The 20,026-nt window shown below is 39.4% G+C and overlaps 1 protein-coding gene across 1 annotated transcript in view; it reads right to left on the bottom strand.

Annotated features, from left to right (window-relative positions):
* The window catches only part of NRK (Nik related kinase), a 156,893-nt gene extending 137,357 nt beyond the window's left edge, over positions 1-19,536 (bottom strand). Inside the window, exons 1-2 of the mRNA XM_043569920.1 lie at positions 19,154-19,536; positions 11,122-11,187 (exon numbers count right to left, since the gene is read on the bottom strand). Of these exons, the coding sequence (XP_043425855.1) occupies positions 11,122-11,187; positions 19,154-19,210 (123 nt within the window). The 5' untranslated portion in view covers positions 19,211-19,536. The remainder of the gene's footprint in view (positions 1-11,121; positions 11,188-19,153) is intronic.
* Positions 19,537-20,026: the final 490 nt, after the last annotated feature.

Below are 20,026 nucleotides of genomic sequence, written 5' to 3'. Positions count from 1 at the left end.
TGTATTTTCCTCTCAGGACTGCCTTCGCTGCGTCCCAAAGCATTTGGATTGTTTTATTTTCATTTTCGTTTGTTTCCATATATTTTTTACTTTCTTCTCTAATTGCCGGGTTGACCCACTCATTCTTTAGTAGCGGGGTTCTTTAACCTCCATGCTTTTGGAGGTTTTCCAGACTTTTTCCTGTGGTTGATTTCAAGCTTCATAGCATTGTGTTCTGAAAGTATGCATGGTATAATTTCAATTCTGGTAAACTTATGAAGGGCTGCTTTGTGACCCAGTATATGATCTATCTTGGAGAATGTTCCATGTGCACTCGAGAAGAAAGTATATTCTGTTGCTTTGGGATGCAGAGTTCTAAATATATCTGTCAAGTCCATCTGATCCAATGTCTCATTCAGGGCCCTTGTTTCTTCATTGACCGTGTGTCTAGATGATCTATCCATTTCTGTAAGTGGAGTGTTAAAGTCCCCTGTAATTACCACATTCTTATCAATTAGGTTGCTTATGTTTGTGAGTAATTGTTTTATATATTTGCGGGCTCCGGTATTTGGCGCATAGACATTTATAATTGTTAGCTCTTCCTGATGGATAGACCCTGTAACTATTATATAATGTCCTTCTTCATCTCTTGTTACAGCCTGTAATTTAAAGTCTAGATTGTCTGATATAAGTATGGCTACTCCAGCTTTCTTTTGGCTTCCAGTAGCATGATAAATAGTTCTCCATCCCCTCACTCTCAATCTAAAGGTGTCCTCAGGTCTAAAATGAGTCTCTTGTAGACAGCAAATATGGGTCTTGTTTTTTTATCCATTCTGATACCCTATGTCTTTTGGTTGGCGCATTTAATTCATTTACATTCAGTGTTATTATAGAAAGATACGGGTTTAGAGTCATTGTGATGTCTGTATGTTTTATGCTTGTAGTGATGTCTCTGATACTTTGTCTCACAGGGTCCCCCTTAGGATCTCTTGTAGGGCTGGTTTAGTGGTGACAAATTCCTTCAGTTTTTGTTTGTTTGGGAAAACCTTTATCTCTCCTTCTATTCTAAATGACAGACTTGCTGGATGAAGGATTCTCGGTTGCATATTTTTTCTGTCCTGCACATTGAAAATCTCGTGCCAATTCTTTCTGGCCTGCCAAGTTTCAAAAGAGAGATCAGTCAGGAGTCTTATAGGTCTCCCTTTATATGTGAGGGCACGTTTACCCCTTGGTGCTTTCAGAATTTTCTCTTTATCCTTGGATTTTGCCAGTTTCACTATGATATGTCGTGCAGAAGATCGATTCAAGTTCCGTCTGAAGGGAGTTCTCTGTGTCTCTTGGATTTCGATGCCTTTTTCCTTCCCCAGTTCAGGGAAGTTCTCAGATATTATTTCTTCAAGTGCCCCTTCAGCACCTTTCCCTCTCTCTTCCTCCTCTGGGATACCAATTATGCGTATATTATTTCTTTTTAGTGTATCACTTAGTTCTCTAATTTTCCCCTCATACTCCTGGATTTTTTTATCTCTCTTTTTCTCAGCTTCCTCTTTTTCCATAACTTTATCTTCTAGTTCACCTATTCTCTCCTCTGCCTCTTCAATCCGAGCAGTGGTGGTTTCCATTTTGTTATGCATTTCGTTTAAAGCGTTTTTCAGCTCCTCGTGACTGTTCCTTAGTCCCTTGATCTCTGTAGCAAGAGATTCTCTGCTGTCTTGTATACTGTTTTCAAGCCCAGCGATTAATTTTATGACTATTATTCTAAATTCACTTTCTGTTATATTATTTAAATCCTTTTTGATCAGTTCATTAGCTCTTGTTAATTCCTGGAAATTCTTCTGAGGGGAATTTTTCCGCTTGGTCATTTTGGATATTCCCTGGCATGGTGAGGACCTGCAGGGCACTTCCCCTGTGCTGTGGTGTATAACTGGAGCTGGTGGGCGGAGCCGCAGTCAGACCTGATGTCTGCCCCCAGCCCACCGCTGGGGCCACAGTCAGTCTGGTGTGTGCCTTCTATTCCCCTCTCCTAGGGGTGGGATTCATTCTGGGGTGGCATGGCCCGTCTGGGCTACTTGCACACTGCCAGGCTTGTGATGCTGGGGATATGGCGTATTAGTTGGTGTGGGTAGGCAAGGTGCATGAGGACAGGAGGGGAGGCTTAGCTCACTTCTCCTTAGGTGATCCACTTCAGGAGGGGCCCTGTGGCAGCGGGAGGGAGTCAGATCCGCTGCCGGAGGTTTGGCTCCACAGAAGCCCAGAGTTGGATGTTTGCGTGGAGTGAGCAAGTTCCCTGGCAGGAACTAGTTCTCTTTGGGATTTGGTTGGGGGATGGGCGGGGGAGATGGCACTGGCGAGCGCCTTTGTTCCCCACCAAACTGAGCTCTGTCGTCCGGGAGCTCAGCAGCTCTCCCTCCCTTTGTCCTCCAGCCTTCCCACTTTCTGAGCAGAGCTGTTAACTTATGACCTCCCAGACGCTAAGTCGTGCTTGCTGTCGGAACACAGTCCATCAGGCCCCTCCGCTTTTGCAAGCCAGACTCGGGGGCTCTGCTTGGCCGGCGAGCCGCCCCTCCACCCTGGCTCCCTCCCGCCAGTCCATGGAGCGCGCACCGCCTCGCCGCCCTTCCTACCCTCTTCCGTGGGCCTCTCGACTGCGCTTGGCTCCGGCGACTCCGTTCTGCTAATCCTCTGGCAGTTTTCTGGGTTATTTAGGCAGGTGTAGGTGGAATCTCAGTGATCAGCCGGACGCGCGGTGAGCCCAGCATCCTCCTACGTCGCCATCTTCCTCCCTTTTCTTTTTGAGAAGCCTGGCAAGAGGTTTATCAATTTTGTTTATTTTTTCAAAAAACCAACTCTTGGTTTCGTTGATCTGCTCTCCAGTTTTTTTAGATTCTATATTGTTTATTTCTGCTCTGATCTTTATTATTTCTCTTCTGCTGCTGGATTTAGGCTGTCTTTGCTGTTCTGCTTCTATTTCCTTTAGATGTGTTGTTAGATTTTGTATTTGGGATTTTTCTTGTTTCTTGAGATAGGCCTGGATTGCAATGTGTTTTCCTCTCAGGACTGCCTTCGCTGCATCCCAAAGCGTTTGTATTGTTGTATTTTCATTTTCATTTGTTTCCATATATTTTTAAATTTCTTCTCTAATTGCCTGGTTGACCCATTCATTCTTTAGTAGCGGTGTTCTTTAACCTCCATGCTTTTGGAGGTTTTCCAGGCTTTTTCCTGTGGTTGATTTCAAGCTTCATACCACTGTGGTCTGAAAGTATGCATGGTATAATTTCAATTCTTGTATACTTATGAAGGGCTGTTTTGTGACCCAGTACGTGATCTATCTTGGAGAATGTTCCAAGTGCACTCGAGAAGAAAGTATATTCTGTTGCTTTGGCATGCAGAGTTCTAAATATATCTGTCAAGTCCATCTGATCCAATGTCTCATTCAGGGACCTTGTTTCTTTATTGGCCATGTGTCTAGATGATCTATCCATTTCTGTAAATGGAGTGTTAAAGTTCCCTGCAATTACCACATTCTTATCAATAAGGTTGCTTATGTTTGTGAGTAATTGTTTTATATATTTGGGGGCTGCTGTATTCGGAGCATAGACATTTATAATTGTTAGCTCTTCCTGCTGGATAGACCCTGTGATTATTATATAATGCCCTTCTTCATCTCTTGTTACATCCTGTAATTTAAAGTCTAGTTATTCTGATATAAGTATGGCTACTCCAGCTTTCTTTTGACTTCCAGTGGCATGATAAATAGTTCTCCATCCCCTCACTCTCAATCTGAAGGTGTCCTCAGGTCTAAAATGAGTCTCTTGTAGACAGCAAGTAGATGGGTCTTGTTTTTTTATCCATTCTGATACCCTATGTCTTTTGGTTGGTGCATTTAGTCCATTTATGTTCAGTGTTATTATAGAAAGATATGGGTTTCGAGTCATTGTGATGTCCGTAGGTTTCATGCTTGTATCGATGTCTCTGGTACTTTATCTCACAGGATCCCCCTTAGGATCTCTTGTAGGGCTGGTTTAGTGATGACGAATTCCTTCAATTTTTGTTTGTTTGGGAAGACCTTTATCTCTCCTTCTATTCTAAATGACAGACTTGCTGGATAAAGGATTCTCGGCTGCATATTTTTTCTGTTCATCACATTGAAGATCTTCTGCCATTCCTTTCTGGCCTGCCAAGTTTCAGTAGAGAGATTGGTCACGAGTCTTATAGGTCTCCCTTTATATGATAGAGCACGTTTATCTCTAACTGCTTTCAGAATTTTCTCTTTATCCTTGTATTTTGCAAGTTTCACTATGATATGTCGTGCAGAATATCCATTCAAGTTCCGTCTGAAGGCAGTTCTCTGTGCCTCTTGGATTTCAATGCCTTTTTCCTTCCCCAGATCCGGGAAATCCTCAGTTATTATTTCTTTAAGTACACCTTCACCACCTTTCCCTCTCTCTTCCTCCTCTGGAATACCAATTATGCGTGTATTATTTCTCTTTAGTGCATCACTTAGTTCTCTAATTTTCCCCTCATACTCCTGGATTTTTTTATCTCTCTTTTTTTCAGCTTCTTCTTTTTCCATAATTTTATCTTCTAGTTCACCTATTCTCTCCTCTGCCTCTTCAATCTGAGCCATAGTTGCCTCCATTTTATTTTGCATCTCTTTGATAGCATTTTTTAGCTCCTCCTGGCTGTCCCTTAGTCCCTTGATCTCTGTAGCAAGAGATTCTCTGCTGTCCTTTATACTGTTTTAAGGCCCAGCGATTAATTTTATGTCTATTATTCTAAATTCACTTTCTGTTATATTGTTTAAATCCTTTTTGATCAGTTCATTAGCTGTTATTTCCTGGACGTTTTTCTGAGGGGAATTCTTCCATTTCATCATTTTGGATATTCCCTGGGGTGGTGGGGGACTGCGGGGCACTTCCCCTGTGCTGTCTTGAATAACTTGCGTTGGTGGCCGGGGCCGCAGTCAGACCTGATGTCTGCCCCCAGCCCACCACTGGGGCCACAGTCAGACTGGTGTGTGCCTTCTCTTCCCCTCTCCTAGGGGCGGGATTCACTGTGGGGTGGCGTGGCCCATTTGAGCTACTTGCACACGGCCAGGCTTGTGGTGCTGAGGATCTGGCGTATTAGCTGGGGTGGATAGGCAAGGTGCACGGGGGCGGGAGGGGCAGGCTCAGCTCACTTTTCCTTCAGAGATCTGCTTCCAGAGGGGCCTTGCAGCATCGGGAGAGAGTCAGACCCGCTGGAGGGATGGATCCGCAGAAGCATATCTTTGGGTGTTTGCGGGGTGCAAGCAAGTTCCCTGGCAGGAACTGGTTCCCTTTGGGATTTTGGCTGGGGGATGGGCCAGGGAGATGGTGCTGGCGAGCGCCTTTGTTCCCACCAAGCTGAGCTCTGTTGTCCGGGGCTCAACAACTCTCCCTCCCGATGTCCTCCAGCCCTCCCGTTCTCTGAGCAGAGCTGTTAACTTATGACCTCCCAGATGCTAAGTCCTGCTTGCTGTCGGAACACACTCCGTCGGGCCCCTCTGCTTTTGCAAGCCAGACTCGGGGGCTCTGCTTGGCCAGCGGGCCGCCCCTCCGACCCGGCTCCCTCCTGGCAGTCCGTGGAGCGTGCACCGCCTCGCTGTCCTTCCTACCCTCTTCCGTGGGCCTCTCGTCTGCGCTTGGCTCCGGAGACTCCGTTCTGCTAATCCTCTGGCGGTTTTCTGGGTTATTTAGGCAGGTGTAGATGGAATCTAAGTGATCAGCAGGACGCGCTGTGAGCCCAGTGTCCTCCTACGCCGCCATCTTCCCAGGATCCTATTCTAGCCATTTAATTCACCATTTTTCACGTTCATGTTTTTTTTAACATAGCTGTAATCATGGTGTATATATAATATGGAATACTTTACTTCACATACTAAAGATAATTCTATGCTGGTATATATCTTCATAAACATTACTTTTAAGAGCCATGATATATTGACTGAATAGATATTTACTTCATCTTGTTTTTTACTATTTAGGATTTTGCTGAATTTTTCTATTCACAAATAATTGAAACAGTAACAATAATATGAATAGCTACCTTTAAAAGGTATGTACTATGTGCCAAGCACTTTATATGTGTTGTTTCTAAATTATATCTTGGAAGTTAGGTATTATTAGCTCCATTTTATTAATAAGGAAATGTATACTCAGAGGTGAAGTGACTTGCTCAAGGTCATTGCTAATTAATGGCCAAACAAGCACTGAATCAGGTCTGCCTGGTTCCAAAGCAGGCCCTATTTTCACTACATATGCTATCTTTCTGCTAAAATAAATATTTATGCTTTTTATACATTTTTTGTGTTTATCATTGATTTCCAAAAGTGAGATTATTGGCATAAAGTGTAAGAACCTTTTAAAAGAGTTTCCTACATACTCAAGATTATATTCCATGAAGGAGGTATTAGTTTACAGTAACACCATCCCAAGACTTTTTCAGAAGGAAATTAATTTGAGATAGAAAAAAAGAGGTCACATCAATGAGTGACAAAGGAAAATCCGTCTAATGTAAGTAAACCATGTGTAATCATCTACTTTCTGTAACATCGAGGTTTCTGCTTTGACGATCTGATGGTGAAAAGTTTTTTTCTATCTCTGGATCTGAATAGGTACATATAAAATATGTATAGGATTTAGCATATGGTAGATGTTTCATGCAGATTCAGTTAAAGGAATTGACATGGACTTCTGGCTCCTGATAAGAATGTGGAAAGCAGGAAAGAGTGCCACCCCCACCCTAGCAAGAAGAAAAAGCTGAATATCCTAGAAAATCATAACTTTTATTGAGCCTAGAGATAAGACTTAAGGAAACCAACTAGCCTGAAGTCTGATGAAAGATGATTCAAGGAGAGATGGAACGTTAGCACTGGCTCACCTGTGGCTGCAGGGGAAATGCAACATCACCATAGAAGGTGGTATAAAGAATTCAGCTAAATTTTTAATGAACTGCTAAAGGCCAAGTATGGGCTAGCATGAGAGTACAATACCCTCAGGAGCCATAGATATAAGAGGAATTTATACACACTCACAGGCTTTTCTCCATGGATTTTATGTATGGTACTGACCTGGGAGACAGCAGAAGCCACTGCAGTAGGAAAAACATGAAACCATGTCCAACTCCTTTCTCCTTTAGGAATAAGAGCCTTAAACTTCAGGGGAAGGGCAGCAAACTCTGTTCCCCCCAGGGTATATAAATGAAAACCCACTGAAGCTGGGGGAAATGTAAAATAATAATAATAATTTCTCTACTTCTGGTCAGGATTTAGTCCTGAGCTCAGACCATTAAGAAGTATGCTACAACTAGCACAGGGAAAGAATAGCTAAAAAACAAAAAAAACAAAAAAAAACAAAGAAAAAAAACCTACTCCCATAATCCGGAGGCATAGGATCTGTCTAAGGCTGAGGCTGAATTAAAAAAAGCAGAGAACTCCTCCCTGTCCCACACCGTCAGGCTAACAAACACTTAATAAGAAGCAATGCCAGCATACATTAGGGGAATCACAGGAGCATGAAGAGAGAATCTCTTTGAGACACAGATGCACAAAGAAGGTCTAAAGCTGAGGGTATCACAGGAATACTGAGAACCCTACCACCATGTAAGCACAAAGTAACATTAGAACTTGAAGCTGGCGAACTGAGGGTAACCATAGCAACAACATAACCCAAATATAGCCCATCTTAAAAGACTGACTCAACCTCCCATATTAATGACTTAGGAAGAACAAGCGTGCCCATTTCAAGGCATAATTACTATTTATTTCAATCTCTACTATTTTACATATGATGTCTGGCATTCAAACAAACATTTTGAGAAACAAACAAACAAACAAACAAACACAGTTCACTCTCAAGAGACAAAGTAATCAATATACCATCCTTAGAGATGACTTGGATATTCAAAGTGTGGACAGAAAATTTAACATAACTATAATTAATATGTTAAATGTTTTAATGAAACATATGGAAAACATGCATGAACAAATGGAGATTTCAGCAGAGATGTCAACTATAAAAAAGTCAAGTGAAAATGCTAGAAATGAAAAACAGTAAAAGAAATAAAAAATGCCTTTGATAGTCTTATCAGTTGATTCAAAAAAGTTGAGAAAGTAAGAAGTGAAACTGAAGATAGGAAAAAAATTGATCCAAAGTGCAACACAAAGAGAAAAGAGAATAAGAGCAAATAAACATGAACACATACAAACACACATAAGAAACAAAATAGAGCATCCAAGAGCTGTATGTTAATATCAAATGGCCTAACAAATATAAAATTGGTTTTCCACAAGGAGAAGAAACAGAAGAAAGCAAAATAAAAATATTTGAAGAGATAAAGGTCAGGAATTTCACCCAAATTATAATTGGGGTAATTACAATACGTCAAATTACATGTTCAAGAAGTTCAGAGAACCCCAAGGATGATAGTCCACTGAAGACACACATGCTTACACACACACAAAACAAAAAAAAAAACCCTACATTTCATATTTAAATCACTGAAAAAGTTAAAGAGAAAAGTCTTAAAATTAGCAAGAAGAAAAATACAAAGAAGCAAAGATAGAAATGACACACTTCAAAAATTATGAAAGCCAGAAGACAATAGACTGATTATCGTTAAACTGCTGAAAGAAAAATTGTCAACATAACATTCTATATCCAATGAAAATATATTTCAAAAATGAAGAAATGAGGGATTTTCACATAAATAAAGGCAGATAATTTATTATCAGAAGCCTTACACTATAAGAAACATTATAGAAAATTCTTCATGCTTAAGAATAGAAACTTGGATTTTTCCAAAGAAATTAACATTCCTGAAATGGCTCAAATGAATAAAAATATTTTCTTCATTTTAATTGCTCTAAAAGGTAACTAAATAAAAAGTAATAGTATTGAGTATGGAAAACAGAGAAGTAGTATTGTGGGTTTATATCACACGTAAAAGAAAAATATGGGGCGCCTGGGTGCCTCAGTTGGCTGAGCGTCCAACTTTGACCTAGGTCATGATCTTGCAGTTCCTGAGTTTGAGCTCCGCGTCAGGCTCTGTGATGACAGCTCAGAGCCTGGAGCCTGTTTCAGATTCTGTGTCTCCCTCTATCTCTCTGTCCTTCCCCCACTCATGCTCTGTCTCTCTCAAAAATAAAAATAAACATTAAAAAATTAAAAAAAGAAAAATGTGTAACAACTATAACCATACTATACAAGCTGGGACACCACATAGTGAAGTGTTACTTGAAGAATATTACTTAAAGGTATACTGTGTATTTTAAGATGTATGTTGGAAAAATCTTGATTCTGGTGGTAGTTACATGATGAAATGTATTAGTCCAAACTCTTAGAATTGTATACTTAAAAGGGCAAATTTTACCAAATTCAAACTACATCTCAATAAACCATAGTTTGAAAAAAAAAAAGAGAGAGGGAATTACCATGTACAACTCACCTTTTACCCTCAACTTTTCTTCTTTATATGGCATCACAGTTCTGATGACTGATGATGAGAAACCATCTTTGTGTGTTATCTAACCTTACCTTTGCCTTTTACCTTATATGACTGATGTTTTTATTCCCAAAATCTGGTGGTGGAGAGAGCTTTATTCTTTCAAATAAAAACAAATATACACACATATTTAAACACATGCATACAATTACACACACTTACACACATACACACACATACATACATACATACCCTTCAAGAATTAAAATGAGTATGGAGTCATGAAGATTATAAATATGCTGTAAAGAGGTGAAGAAGAACTTCCACGCATATAGGTGTATGTGTCTATGCATATGGTGGCAAAATTCACCTAGATCACACAATTGTTAACTAATCAATCAGTCTGAGATGCAAGTGAAGTGACATAAACAACATACTTGTGTTTGTATCACATCACTGTCTATACCTTATTGATTCCATTAATAGGTAAAGTCAAAATGGCTTGAAAAAACTTTTGTCACAATTATTGGCATTTACCAATATTTACCCTTTATTCACCAAGGTACCTTCTGCTTTTAGGAAACTTCCACAATGCTACTTCTACTACTCAACTTCAATGCTATAGGTACTTTTGTGCAAATTTTAAAGATCTTCCCTATCCCAACTTGGGTACATGATTTTTTAAAAAAATCTCCTTCTAGGAAGATGTAGCCTAAAGGTACCAGGCTTGGCAAGCAGAGGGCAACTCTGTCTGAACTACAATGAAGCCTCTTCCACTGGACCTATACCAGGACACCTCTATATAATCCATATGTAGAGGACCTGTGGTCAGTCTACAATAAGGATCAGCCTAATGATAGTGATTTGGTTTTTGAGGGAAAGGCCTAGGGAAAAGGAACACTACTACATTTGTACAGAACTTCACAAAAGACTGAGAAAATGCCTATTTCCCATGTTAGTGAGGGAAGGGCACCTGATCAAGGTGATGGGACCATTAAAGTAAGCCCCCCTCCAAGCCAGCCCTTAACAGTGTCCCTGCCTTTACCTAAAATGTATCAACATCATCCTCAACAACCACACAAGGAATATAATTGCAAATAAACAGTTATTTCTGTGCTTAAAATATGTAAAAATGTCCTCTCCCAACCCTTAAATCACTTTATCTACAGGGACTATTACAGTGCCTGGCACATACTTTGTGCTTGATAAATAATCATTAAATAAATGCAGAGTTTTTCTTGTTAGATTATTTGGCTAACTCTGTTACACACATGTGCACACACAGACACACAGTATGATGTAGAATGCTGTGGAAATGTTTGTTTTCGTAACATTCAGTTTAAAAGTTGAATGTGAGTAATTAGAATGCTATGGATGTATAACATAAAACAAATGATATTTTTATTTGGGTACTTCTTATTTGAATTAATTATTTTTTCTGTTGATTTTATTAATGGTATGCTAATAATTTTTAGACCTTTGGTTGGTAGGTTCATTCACTGTAGATTTTCAATCCATTTATTTTGTAATAATTCTCACAGATATCACTGAGCTATCTTAATTTGATTCATCTCTCAAAGTGAAATGCTTTTGTCATTATTTGCTTTGCAGTATAGGGCTTTGACTTGGAATCATTGTTGTTATAGAAAATGAATAACCAATACAGAATTTAACTCCACTTACCAGATAGATCCTGCCATAAGTACCAAGGCCAATGGTTTTATCCAGTGAGAATATCCCAGTTGGATCCTGCAAAAATGTAGAACAAAATATATCAATCTTCTTGGAAAAATAGAAAAGTATTAAACTATCTAGAATTGTATTTCCAATCTTCCTTGCTCCCTTAGAATTTCCATGGGAAGAACATGGTGTCATTTACCAAAAGAATAAACATGTCACAATTTTCCTGGACAGAGTATAATCATTTATAGAAAAGAAACAATGACATGAATCTTAAGCAGTTGTATAATGAATTATCACAAACTTGTAAAATGCATACAATTATGTCTAGTTGAAGTATATTCCTAATGCAATTAGAGAAATTATTAAAATAGAAATAAATTTATCTACCTTCAGTTGACATACTCTTTTAATATTCATTTTCTGAGTGTTAGGCAGAAAGTTTAGCACACAGCAACGATGAGTAGAAATTGGATACAAATTCTGGGTAGTTTATTTATGTAAACTATTATGTAAACTATTTTCTGGGTATTTATTTATTCTTTCTTGGGAAAGAATATCACCTCTAAATATGAATAACACAAAATGTGGTATATATACAATGGTATATTACTCAGCCATGAAAAAGAATGAGATCTTGCTATTTGCAACAACATGAATGAATCCAGAGTGTATCATCCTAAGTGAAATAAGTCAGAGAAAGAAAAATACCATATGATATTACTCACATGTGCAACTTTGGAAACAAAACAAATGAACAAAGGAAAAAAAGAGGCAAACAAAAAACCAGACTTAAATACAGAGAACAAACTGATGGTTGTCACAGGGGAGGTATGGGGGGGGGGCAGGCCAATGGGCGAAATAGATAAAATTGATTGTGATGAGCACTGAGTAATGTATAGAATTGTTGAATCATTGTATTGCACATCTGAAACTAATATAATACTATATGTTAATTATACTTCAATAAAGTAAATAAGTAAATAAATAATCTTTAGTGCTACACCCAGAAAGAATATGTATGGCTCCTTGAATAAGGCTAAGTCAATAGAATCAGACTAAAAACTATAGATGAATAGCAAAATAAGAGCATGGTATTAAGAGCAGTTTTTTTTTTAACTAGACAGTTGAGGGGGTGTTCTTTATTTTTAAGCTAATTTTTGCATCAGCTGAATATCTTTTTATGGCACACGTTCCCTGCTGACATTTTCTGTGTCTTAATCCTGAATGTGGCATCATAGAAGACAAAATAAACATGTTTATGGACAGATTCCTAAGATTTCCATATTCATTCTTAAACATTGCTTCCTTAACTTTACTATGGATATCCCTTTCTTGTTCACTACAAAACATGGTTTCTTAAATTTTATCACTACTTAAACTTTTATTCTAGCAGCTTAATTTGCTATATTAGCAAAACCTAAATGAGGTATGAGTAGACACGAGTTTATACACAAAGTGGTAAGATCGCTGGCAAATCCTTAGACATTCACATGCTTTATATAGAAAGCACATTTTATAAACACAAACTTTGCTTAACCCTGTTAGAAAACATTTTTATCATTGTGACAAATGCGAACTAAACGGAAAAATTATTGAGGATATGCAATGTATTATGACTGCAACAATGGACTTCTTAAAACTGTCATGATATTTGTGTAATCTATCAATAGTGTCATAGGAAATTGACACAGTTCTAGGATTACTTCAGTCAATAAGTATTCAACTGGACAGAGTCAGGATACTGGAGTTTTAGCCCCAGCTCTGCCGTTAATTAACTATAGGACTCTGAGTAAGATATTTACTCTTTCTGGGACTCAGTTTCACATATATAAAATGAAGGTTTTATGTTAGGTGATTTCCTAGCTTTAAAATTATATATTAAAAAAACAGGTTATAATGTTCTAAAATCCTGATTGGATTTGATATGACCATTGTTAGAGAAAACAGCAGCCTACTTTCTTAAAGTCATCATCAAAATCAATGTCACAATATGCACTCTATTATTACAACCAAATAGTACAGGTAACATACTCTCAATGAAAATATAAGTTATTTAAAATGATAATTTTGTGAATTTAAGAGAAGTAAAAATAGATTGTTATAGTGGCCTTGATATTCAGCATGTCATTGTTGTTATAACTCATTGAAAGTTTAATGGGAAAATAAGATAGCCAACAAAGGAGTTGTGAAGGTTTGGCTTAAAGACTTCATCACATTAGCATATTTCTCTGAAGGATATTACTGAGGGATTTATATTAGACATTATTAATTCTGGAGGAACAACCTCTGGCCATCTGTCAAAAGAATCAAATGTGTTAGTTGTTTCCTGTTGGTAATCCATTCTTTGTTATAGTTAAAGATACATTTTAGCTGGAAAAATACCACATATTAGAGAATTACTGTATTACCTGAAAAACTTTACTTCTGAATCTTTGAGCACAAAAGTCCTAAATATCTTTAAGCTTTTTTCTAGCCTTCAAAAGCATAATAAATGTATTATTTATACTCATATTTGAACTCAGGTATATAATTATTCAAAAAAAGCAAAGAAATGGATTGGGATAATAAAATACCTGTGGAATTCTTGGGGGTCCTATTATATCTGTATTCATGTTGTTTGGAAATGTTTTCTGCTCATAAATGACCAAAACATTTTAATTCTCCTCATGCTCATATTTTAAAAAATACTTTAATGTTTATTTTTGAGAGAGAGAGAGAGAGCACAAGTGGGGGAGAGGCAGAGGGAGAGGGAGACACAGAATCTGAAGCAGTCTCCAGGCTCTGAGCTGTCAGCACAGAGCCCAATATGGGGCTCCAATTCACAAACTGCGAAACCACGAGATCATGACCTGAGCCGAACTCTGAACATTAACCAGCTGAGCCACCCAGGCTCCCTCTCATGCTCATATTTTTAAAAAGAATGTTATAAAACTCTTTCTTCTGTTCTTAAAAGCAGTTCAACTTAGTATTCATCTATACTAAGAGTACTTTTTTACTTAATTTCATGTAATATTTCTGTTTCCCATCTCCACTATAGTATCTTTCAAGACTAAATAATTATCAAACTTGGGGAAAAAAGAGGTGAGAAACTATGCTAATTAGTAGGGTACCATTACTCAATTTCTTATATTAGATTTTCCACTGAATGGTACAGAAAGTCTATTCCAGGCTCCCGAGGAAGTAAAAATTGAAAGAGAACCTTTTTATTGGTATCTATGACATTAAAAAGTCAACATCAGAGGGATCTCCATAATTACTTGGTCCTCTTCTCTGCCCTGCCACTCTGAGAAAAGGGAACCAGCAGAAGAAGGTCTTTGTATCTATGATTGCTACAATAATTTGGGAATTATTTGATGGTTTAATATGCATTGGTGTTCTTTTTGGTTAAAAAATTGTCACTCAAAAAGAAACTCTAGAGTTTGTAAAAGCTTTTCTCAAAAGAAATTATGAAAATTCTAGTCTTAAAATATTTTTGAACCATAAAATACTAGGCAAATCCTTTACACTTTGTTATATTTTCTATGTATCTAAAATATCTCCGGCAATTTAAAGGTCTTGGTCTGGTTGCTACCTGAAACCCCACATTTTCAGGAGTTGTTTCTGTCGTCTGAATTCCAGGAGAGGGGGCACAATTAGCACCTTGATGGATAATTTTATTAAGGATAGGGGGTTGGGGGTAACAGGAAGAAAAAGAGCCACTAGAAGGCAGTGTTCACTGGTCATGGAGGAGGCTCAAAAGCAGAGGCTGATCAACAGAAACAAATATAGCAGAAATTAAGAACAAAAGGGTACTGATAAGTGGTCAGTATGAATAGTAAAGAGCTTTAGATTCAGGGTAGTAAAAAAAAAAAAAAAAACTAGGGAACACAAGCCATTAGACAGCTAAAGAAAGGGAAAAGATTGCACAGCACCTAGAAGGACTAGCAGAGACTTTTCTTCTTTTGTTTTAAATATTAGAAGTAGAGACTTTATGAAAAGTTTATCAAGAGAAAAACCTGAAAATGACATATGTAGCACAGCAAGTGCCAGAGAGAGTGTTACAGAGATAGAGGAATGGGCTTCACAATCCAAATGGAACATTTAGAAAGGAAAACCTCTTCCTCAAGACCAATGTTTCTCAAACTATAGACTGTATAGACTTGGCGAATCATGTTTAAAATATAGATTCCTTATCCCTACCATCGAATTATGAAATCAGAATTTCTGGGGATGGGTCCCAAGATCCCCCCAAATGATTCTTGTGCATTATTCTTGTGCAGTAATATAAACTGCTCTAGAAAGTGGCGGGGGCCGGTGGGAAGACTGAGAAAATAGATTGAAATACAGTGTCATACTGAGGTGATGCTCTGAAATACATAATGGAAGACATGCTGAATGTTTCAATATTTGTGGACTAGAAGGTAAAACTGCTTCAAAACAGGGGGCTAAGGTTCTTGTAAAGTAGGAAAGTTCTCAGGACTGAGTGTGGAAGACAGGCTTGGTTTGGGTGGTGGAAGACTGGGAAAGCTGACAGTTATATTTAAATATAAACCTAATGTAATTCAAATATAGTTTTTGGATCATGTGCTATTTCAGATCACCTCTGCCACTACTGTCCTGCCGGCCTGTCTACTCCTGACCCCAATATAGATTAGGACTACACATGGCAGTGTCAAATACCAAGGCCACAGCCATGAGGAGTGTCATTACCATACTGGGCACAGAAGGCAAAGGGGACTATCATAGTGAAAGACGTGCCAGATTTGGAGATGAAGAAATAGTTTCCAGTCCCAAGGACTGAGTGACACGGGCATACAAGGAGAAATAATTAAGATGTATATATGTATATAGTATATATATATGTATATATATATGCATATATATATACATGTATATATGTATATAGTATATATATGCATATATATATACATGTATATATACATCTTAATTTTTTCTCCTTGTATGCCTATATATATATGTGTATGTATATATATATATATATATATAGAGAGAGAGAGAGAGAGAGAGAGAGGAGATCCAGGTATTGCTTGCAGGCAAGGTGAAAATAATACATACATATGCGTGCACACACACACACACACACACACACAAGGCTTTGCAATTGTGTTTTCAAAAGTAAGCACAAACCACAAATCTCTGTACTTTCTTTTTTGTTTTGTCATCTATAGGAAACATTTATTCAGTGGTAAATCAGAAAGAAAAATTACAGCAACCTATTAAATATAGCTGACCTGTCATTCTCTGATTACTATGTTGGGTCTCTTTATGTCTCTAACTTTAGTGTATTATGCAAAAAAGGTTATACAATTCCTTCCCCTCCTCTCCTGCTTCCCTAGCTTTCACTCTTGCTTACTATTTTAGGTTTAAAAATAATATCTAATTAAAAAAATACCAAATAAGCTTCTACCGCTTTCTTTAAATCCAAGTTTGCACAGTAAGCCTGACCTCTCTCAAGGGTCCTTGCCTTATGGTCATTTAGCTGGCCAGCTCTACAAAGGACATAATATATCAATCTTAATCTAGACCCATATTTAATAATTTTAAAATCTGCAAGATTATCTCTTGCTCAGTGTGATATACCAAGGTCCGAATCTCCCCTTATTATGTGGCTATTGTCAAATTGGTATATTTGGTGTTGATTGATGCCAACCTTCTGACCTTAATATACTATGAGGATAATTACATTGAGGCTAATTATCAGAAGAGATCCCACCATGTGCAGATTTCTTTGCTTTATCATCTACTTTTTATCAAGGTGCAAACTTCCAAAAAGCTAATCTAGATGTCTTTTGACTTCTTCATTTACTTTTACTTCTACTTCCTCAGGAAATAAGTCAAATGCAAAGAAATATCAAATCATTAAGAATATACCTCTGTGACCAAAGCAATAGTGAATGTTTTGCATCTCTAGAAATTTGACGGTAAGGAAATTCTGAAGGGAGTGCTACTCTTCTGCTAGATTTCTTAGGGTTTAGACCTGGCTGTTTGGGAGAGGGGAGAATTGGGCATAATTTGCTTAAATATGCATAATTTGCTATGGTGATGACCTCCACAATGAGATAAAATGGATCTTGTATAATAAAAATTTAAAAATTGTTAGAAGCTGACGACTTTACAACACTTTCACGAAGTCTATAAAATGAAATTAAGCATCAATGCCCTTAGGTTTTGTTTCCCCTATTCCTACATTAAAAACCAGCCTCATCTTTCTCCCCTCCACACCCCGACCAAATCCCAGAAAACTAATATTGCACTGAACTGCAATGTAAAGATTATAGCCTTTCTCCTTATCTCCTCAGCTCTCACCAAGTTCTTATGCCCAAGGGCCATGATGGGGTCAGTTAGTCTGGGCCATTTCCCCCCATTTTTTTGTACCAATAAAACCCTCCCCCCCCCGGGTTTGGAATTCCCTACTATATCATTTCTATGACGTCTTACCAATTCCACTCTTCAGTCAATTTTAGGAAAAAAAAGGGTTTATTTCAGTTTACTTATTTGTGGTTTCACATATTTGCCCTAGTTTGCTTTTGTTCCCTCTTTCTCCCACCATATATAGGGAATGTTGGAGGACGGTAACATTTTATTCATTGATTTTACACTTTTACTTCAGAGTAAATCTAGTCAAAATATGAAAATTCTGTTCAGAAAGGAAACCACCAATTGAGGCCTCCACATGCCAGAAATTTCATGTATGCAGCGTAAAAAAAGATTTAACTTCTAAACATTTTGTGAATTTATTTTATAAAGCTGTATCAATAACCATAATGTTAATATTTGCAACTCAACATGTCAATATTGAAGTTCCTTTCTTTAAGACTGAAGACAATTTGCTAAAATGTTACCCATGTGCATCACCACCTCCTCTACACCATTCTAGTATAAAATTATATAGGTGAGGCTTGGGGAATGCCACATTTTTTTTTATGGGGACAGGTGTCTGCCCTCATTAAGAAGACAATCTTTAAATGGCAAATATGTATAAAATTAAAGCACTGCGACTCTGAATAGTCCTATAACCTCAAGGTTAATATTTAGCTTTTCCCAAAGCACGAAGGCCACTGCCCTGAACTACAGTTGCCTGGTGATCATTCCAGCATGGTGCATGCTTATTCCTTTTCAGAGAGTCCAGGGGCCCTTTGCATTCAAGAGAGGGTGCGAGTGAAATGCCAATCTAAAAAGGGAACTTAAAAAACGGAGTTGGGTGGAATCCAATATCTGTGAGAGACCAGATGCCAATGAAATAAACGTCACTGCTAAAATAATAACTCTACTAATAACGACAGTGATAATAGCTCGCCAATCAATTACAACTCTGGAGGAAAGCCGGGCATTTGGAAAAAAGAGAATTCACAAACGAAAACCCTGAGAAAAATCTATATCTGGATAGCTAGTGAGCACAATATTTTCTTTTTTAAACTGGGGTGTGCAGAATTCACTTCTTCCCCAAGCGGCGTCGAGTGCTTTCGCTCCTGCAATACTAAATCGAGAACAGTGCCCTGGCAGAATAAGGTTTTAGAAAGCGCCATTATAAAGTGAGAGAAATGACCTTCAAAGCTTTAATTTTCTAGCCCCCTGTCACCTAGAAGTAAAGGTCATTCCTCCAGTGGGCATCTGCTTTGGCAAAAGAAGCAAACGACAGAGCGGCGGGGTGACAGGGAAGAGTGCTCTCAGGAAGCCAAGCATCCTCTTGCTTTTTGGCCTCTCCTCGAGTTCTGGAAGTACAGGTATCCGAGCACCACTAGGCAAAACGGGCCACATTTAGAAAATGTCCCGTATTTCAGCGCCCGCACCACCCCACTGCCACCTCTTCTCTCTTTCCCACCCCCGTCGCTTTGCCTTTTCGTGAATTTGGCGCGGCCGGGAGTCTGGCGGGAGAGCGCCTTTTCCACAAGCCAACTCCGGGGTCTCTTTCCGCGCCCGTGGTCCCGTCGAACTTCTGTCCTAGCCCGACTTGCCCAAGTCCGTCTCCTACCCCAGTGCTCAGAGCCCGAAGAAGAGAGCACTTCGTAGGCGATGGGCGTCCTCTACTCACCGGCAAGTGGCCCAGATCCGTGACTTCCTTGTCCCTCCAACCCCCAGGTCCCGCCATGGCTTCGAGCCGAAGGAAAGCGGGCGACTGAGTTAGGAACGCTTGGAGCCTGAGGTGGAATCGGACAAGAAGTTGAAAAGGGAGAGAAGGGAGAGTGCGTTGGGGGTGGGGGAGAGAATTGGGGACCGGGGTTTGTGGCTTGGGAGACAGAGGAGGGGAAACTGGAGGGAAAAGAGTTTGGAGTGCAAGGAAGTAGAATTTGAGAGGCGGGAAAGCAAGTTTGGCCAAGGCGAGGGAAGCGCCTGAGCGTCCGTCCTGGAGACCAAGAAGTTTAGAGGGGTGCTCTGCGGGCGAGAGCGCAGTGTCTGCCCCGGCAGGGTGCGCCTCTTTCAGGGTGGGGAGGGGGGCGGTACAAGGAGGGCCCCCCCACCCCCGGGAGCAGCTCGAAGAGGATTGGTGCAGCGTCACGTCGCCAGGTGGGCAGCCGCGCGGCGGGGAGGCGGGCTAGGGGGGCCACTGGCCAAGGGAGGTGCTGAAGGACTATAACGGTTTGCTAGTCGCCCCTGGCGGCCTCCCCCGCCTGCACGCCCCCTCCCACATACACCGCTGCGCCTGCCGCCCCCGCCCCCGCCCCCGCTGGCGAGTGTTCCAGAGGAAACTTTTTCGAGGCAGCTGCCAGCCCCGGAAAACCGGTCCCGCTCCGCGCCGCTCCCAGTCTGGGCCTCACATCTCTGTCACAGTCCAAACAGCCCGCGCCCTCCTCTCCATTAAACACTTGTGACTTTTCTAGTTGTCTATTTTCTCTTTATGCTCCTCTGATTTTATTGCTTCATTTACTCAAAGACCCATCAAGTTAGATAAGGGAATGACTGGGCA

Source organism: Prionailurus bengalensis, chromosome X (genome assembly GCF_016509475.1).
Source record: "Prionailurus bengalensis isolate Pbe53 chromosome X, Fcat_Pben_1.1_paternal_pri, whole genome shotgun sequence".
NCBI lineage: Eukaryota > Metazoa > Chordata > Mammalia > Carnivora > Felidae > Prionailurus > Prionailurus bengalensis.
Note: the sequence above shows the minus strand (reverse complement) of the source record. Positions and strands in the feature narration are given on the sequence as shown.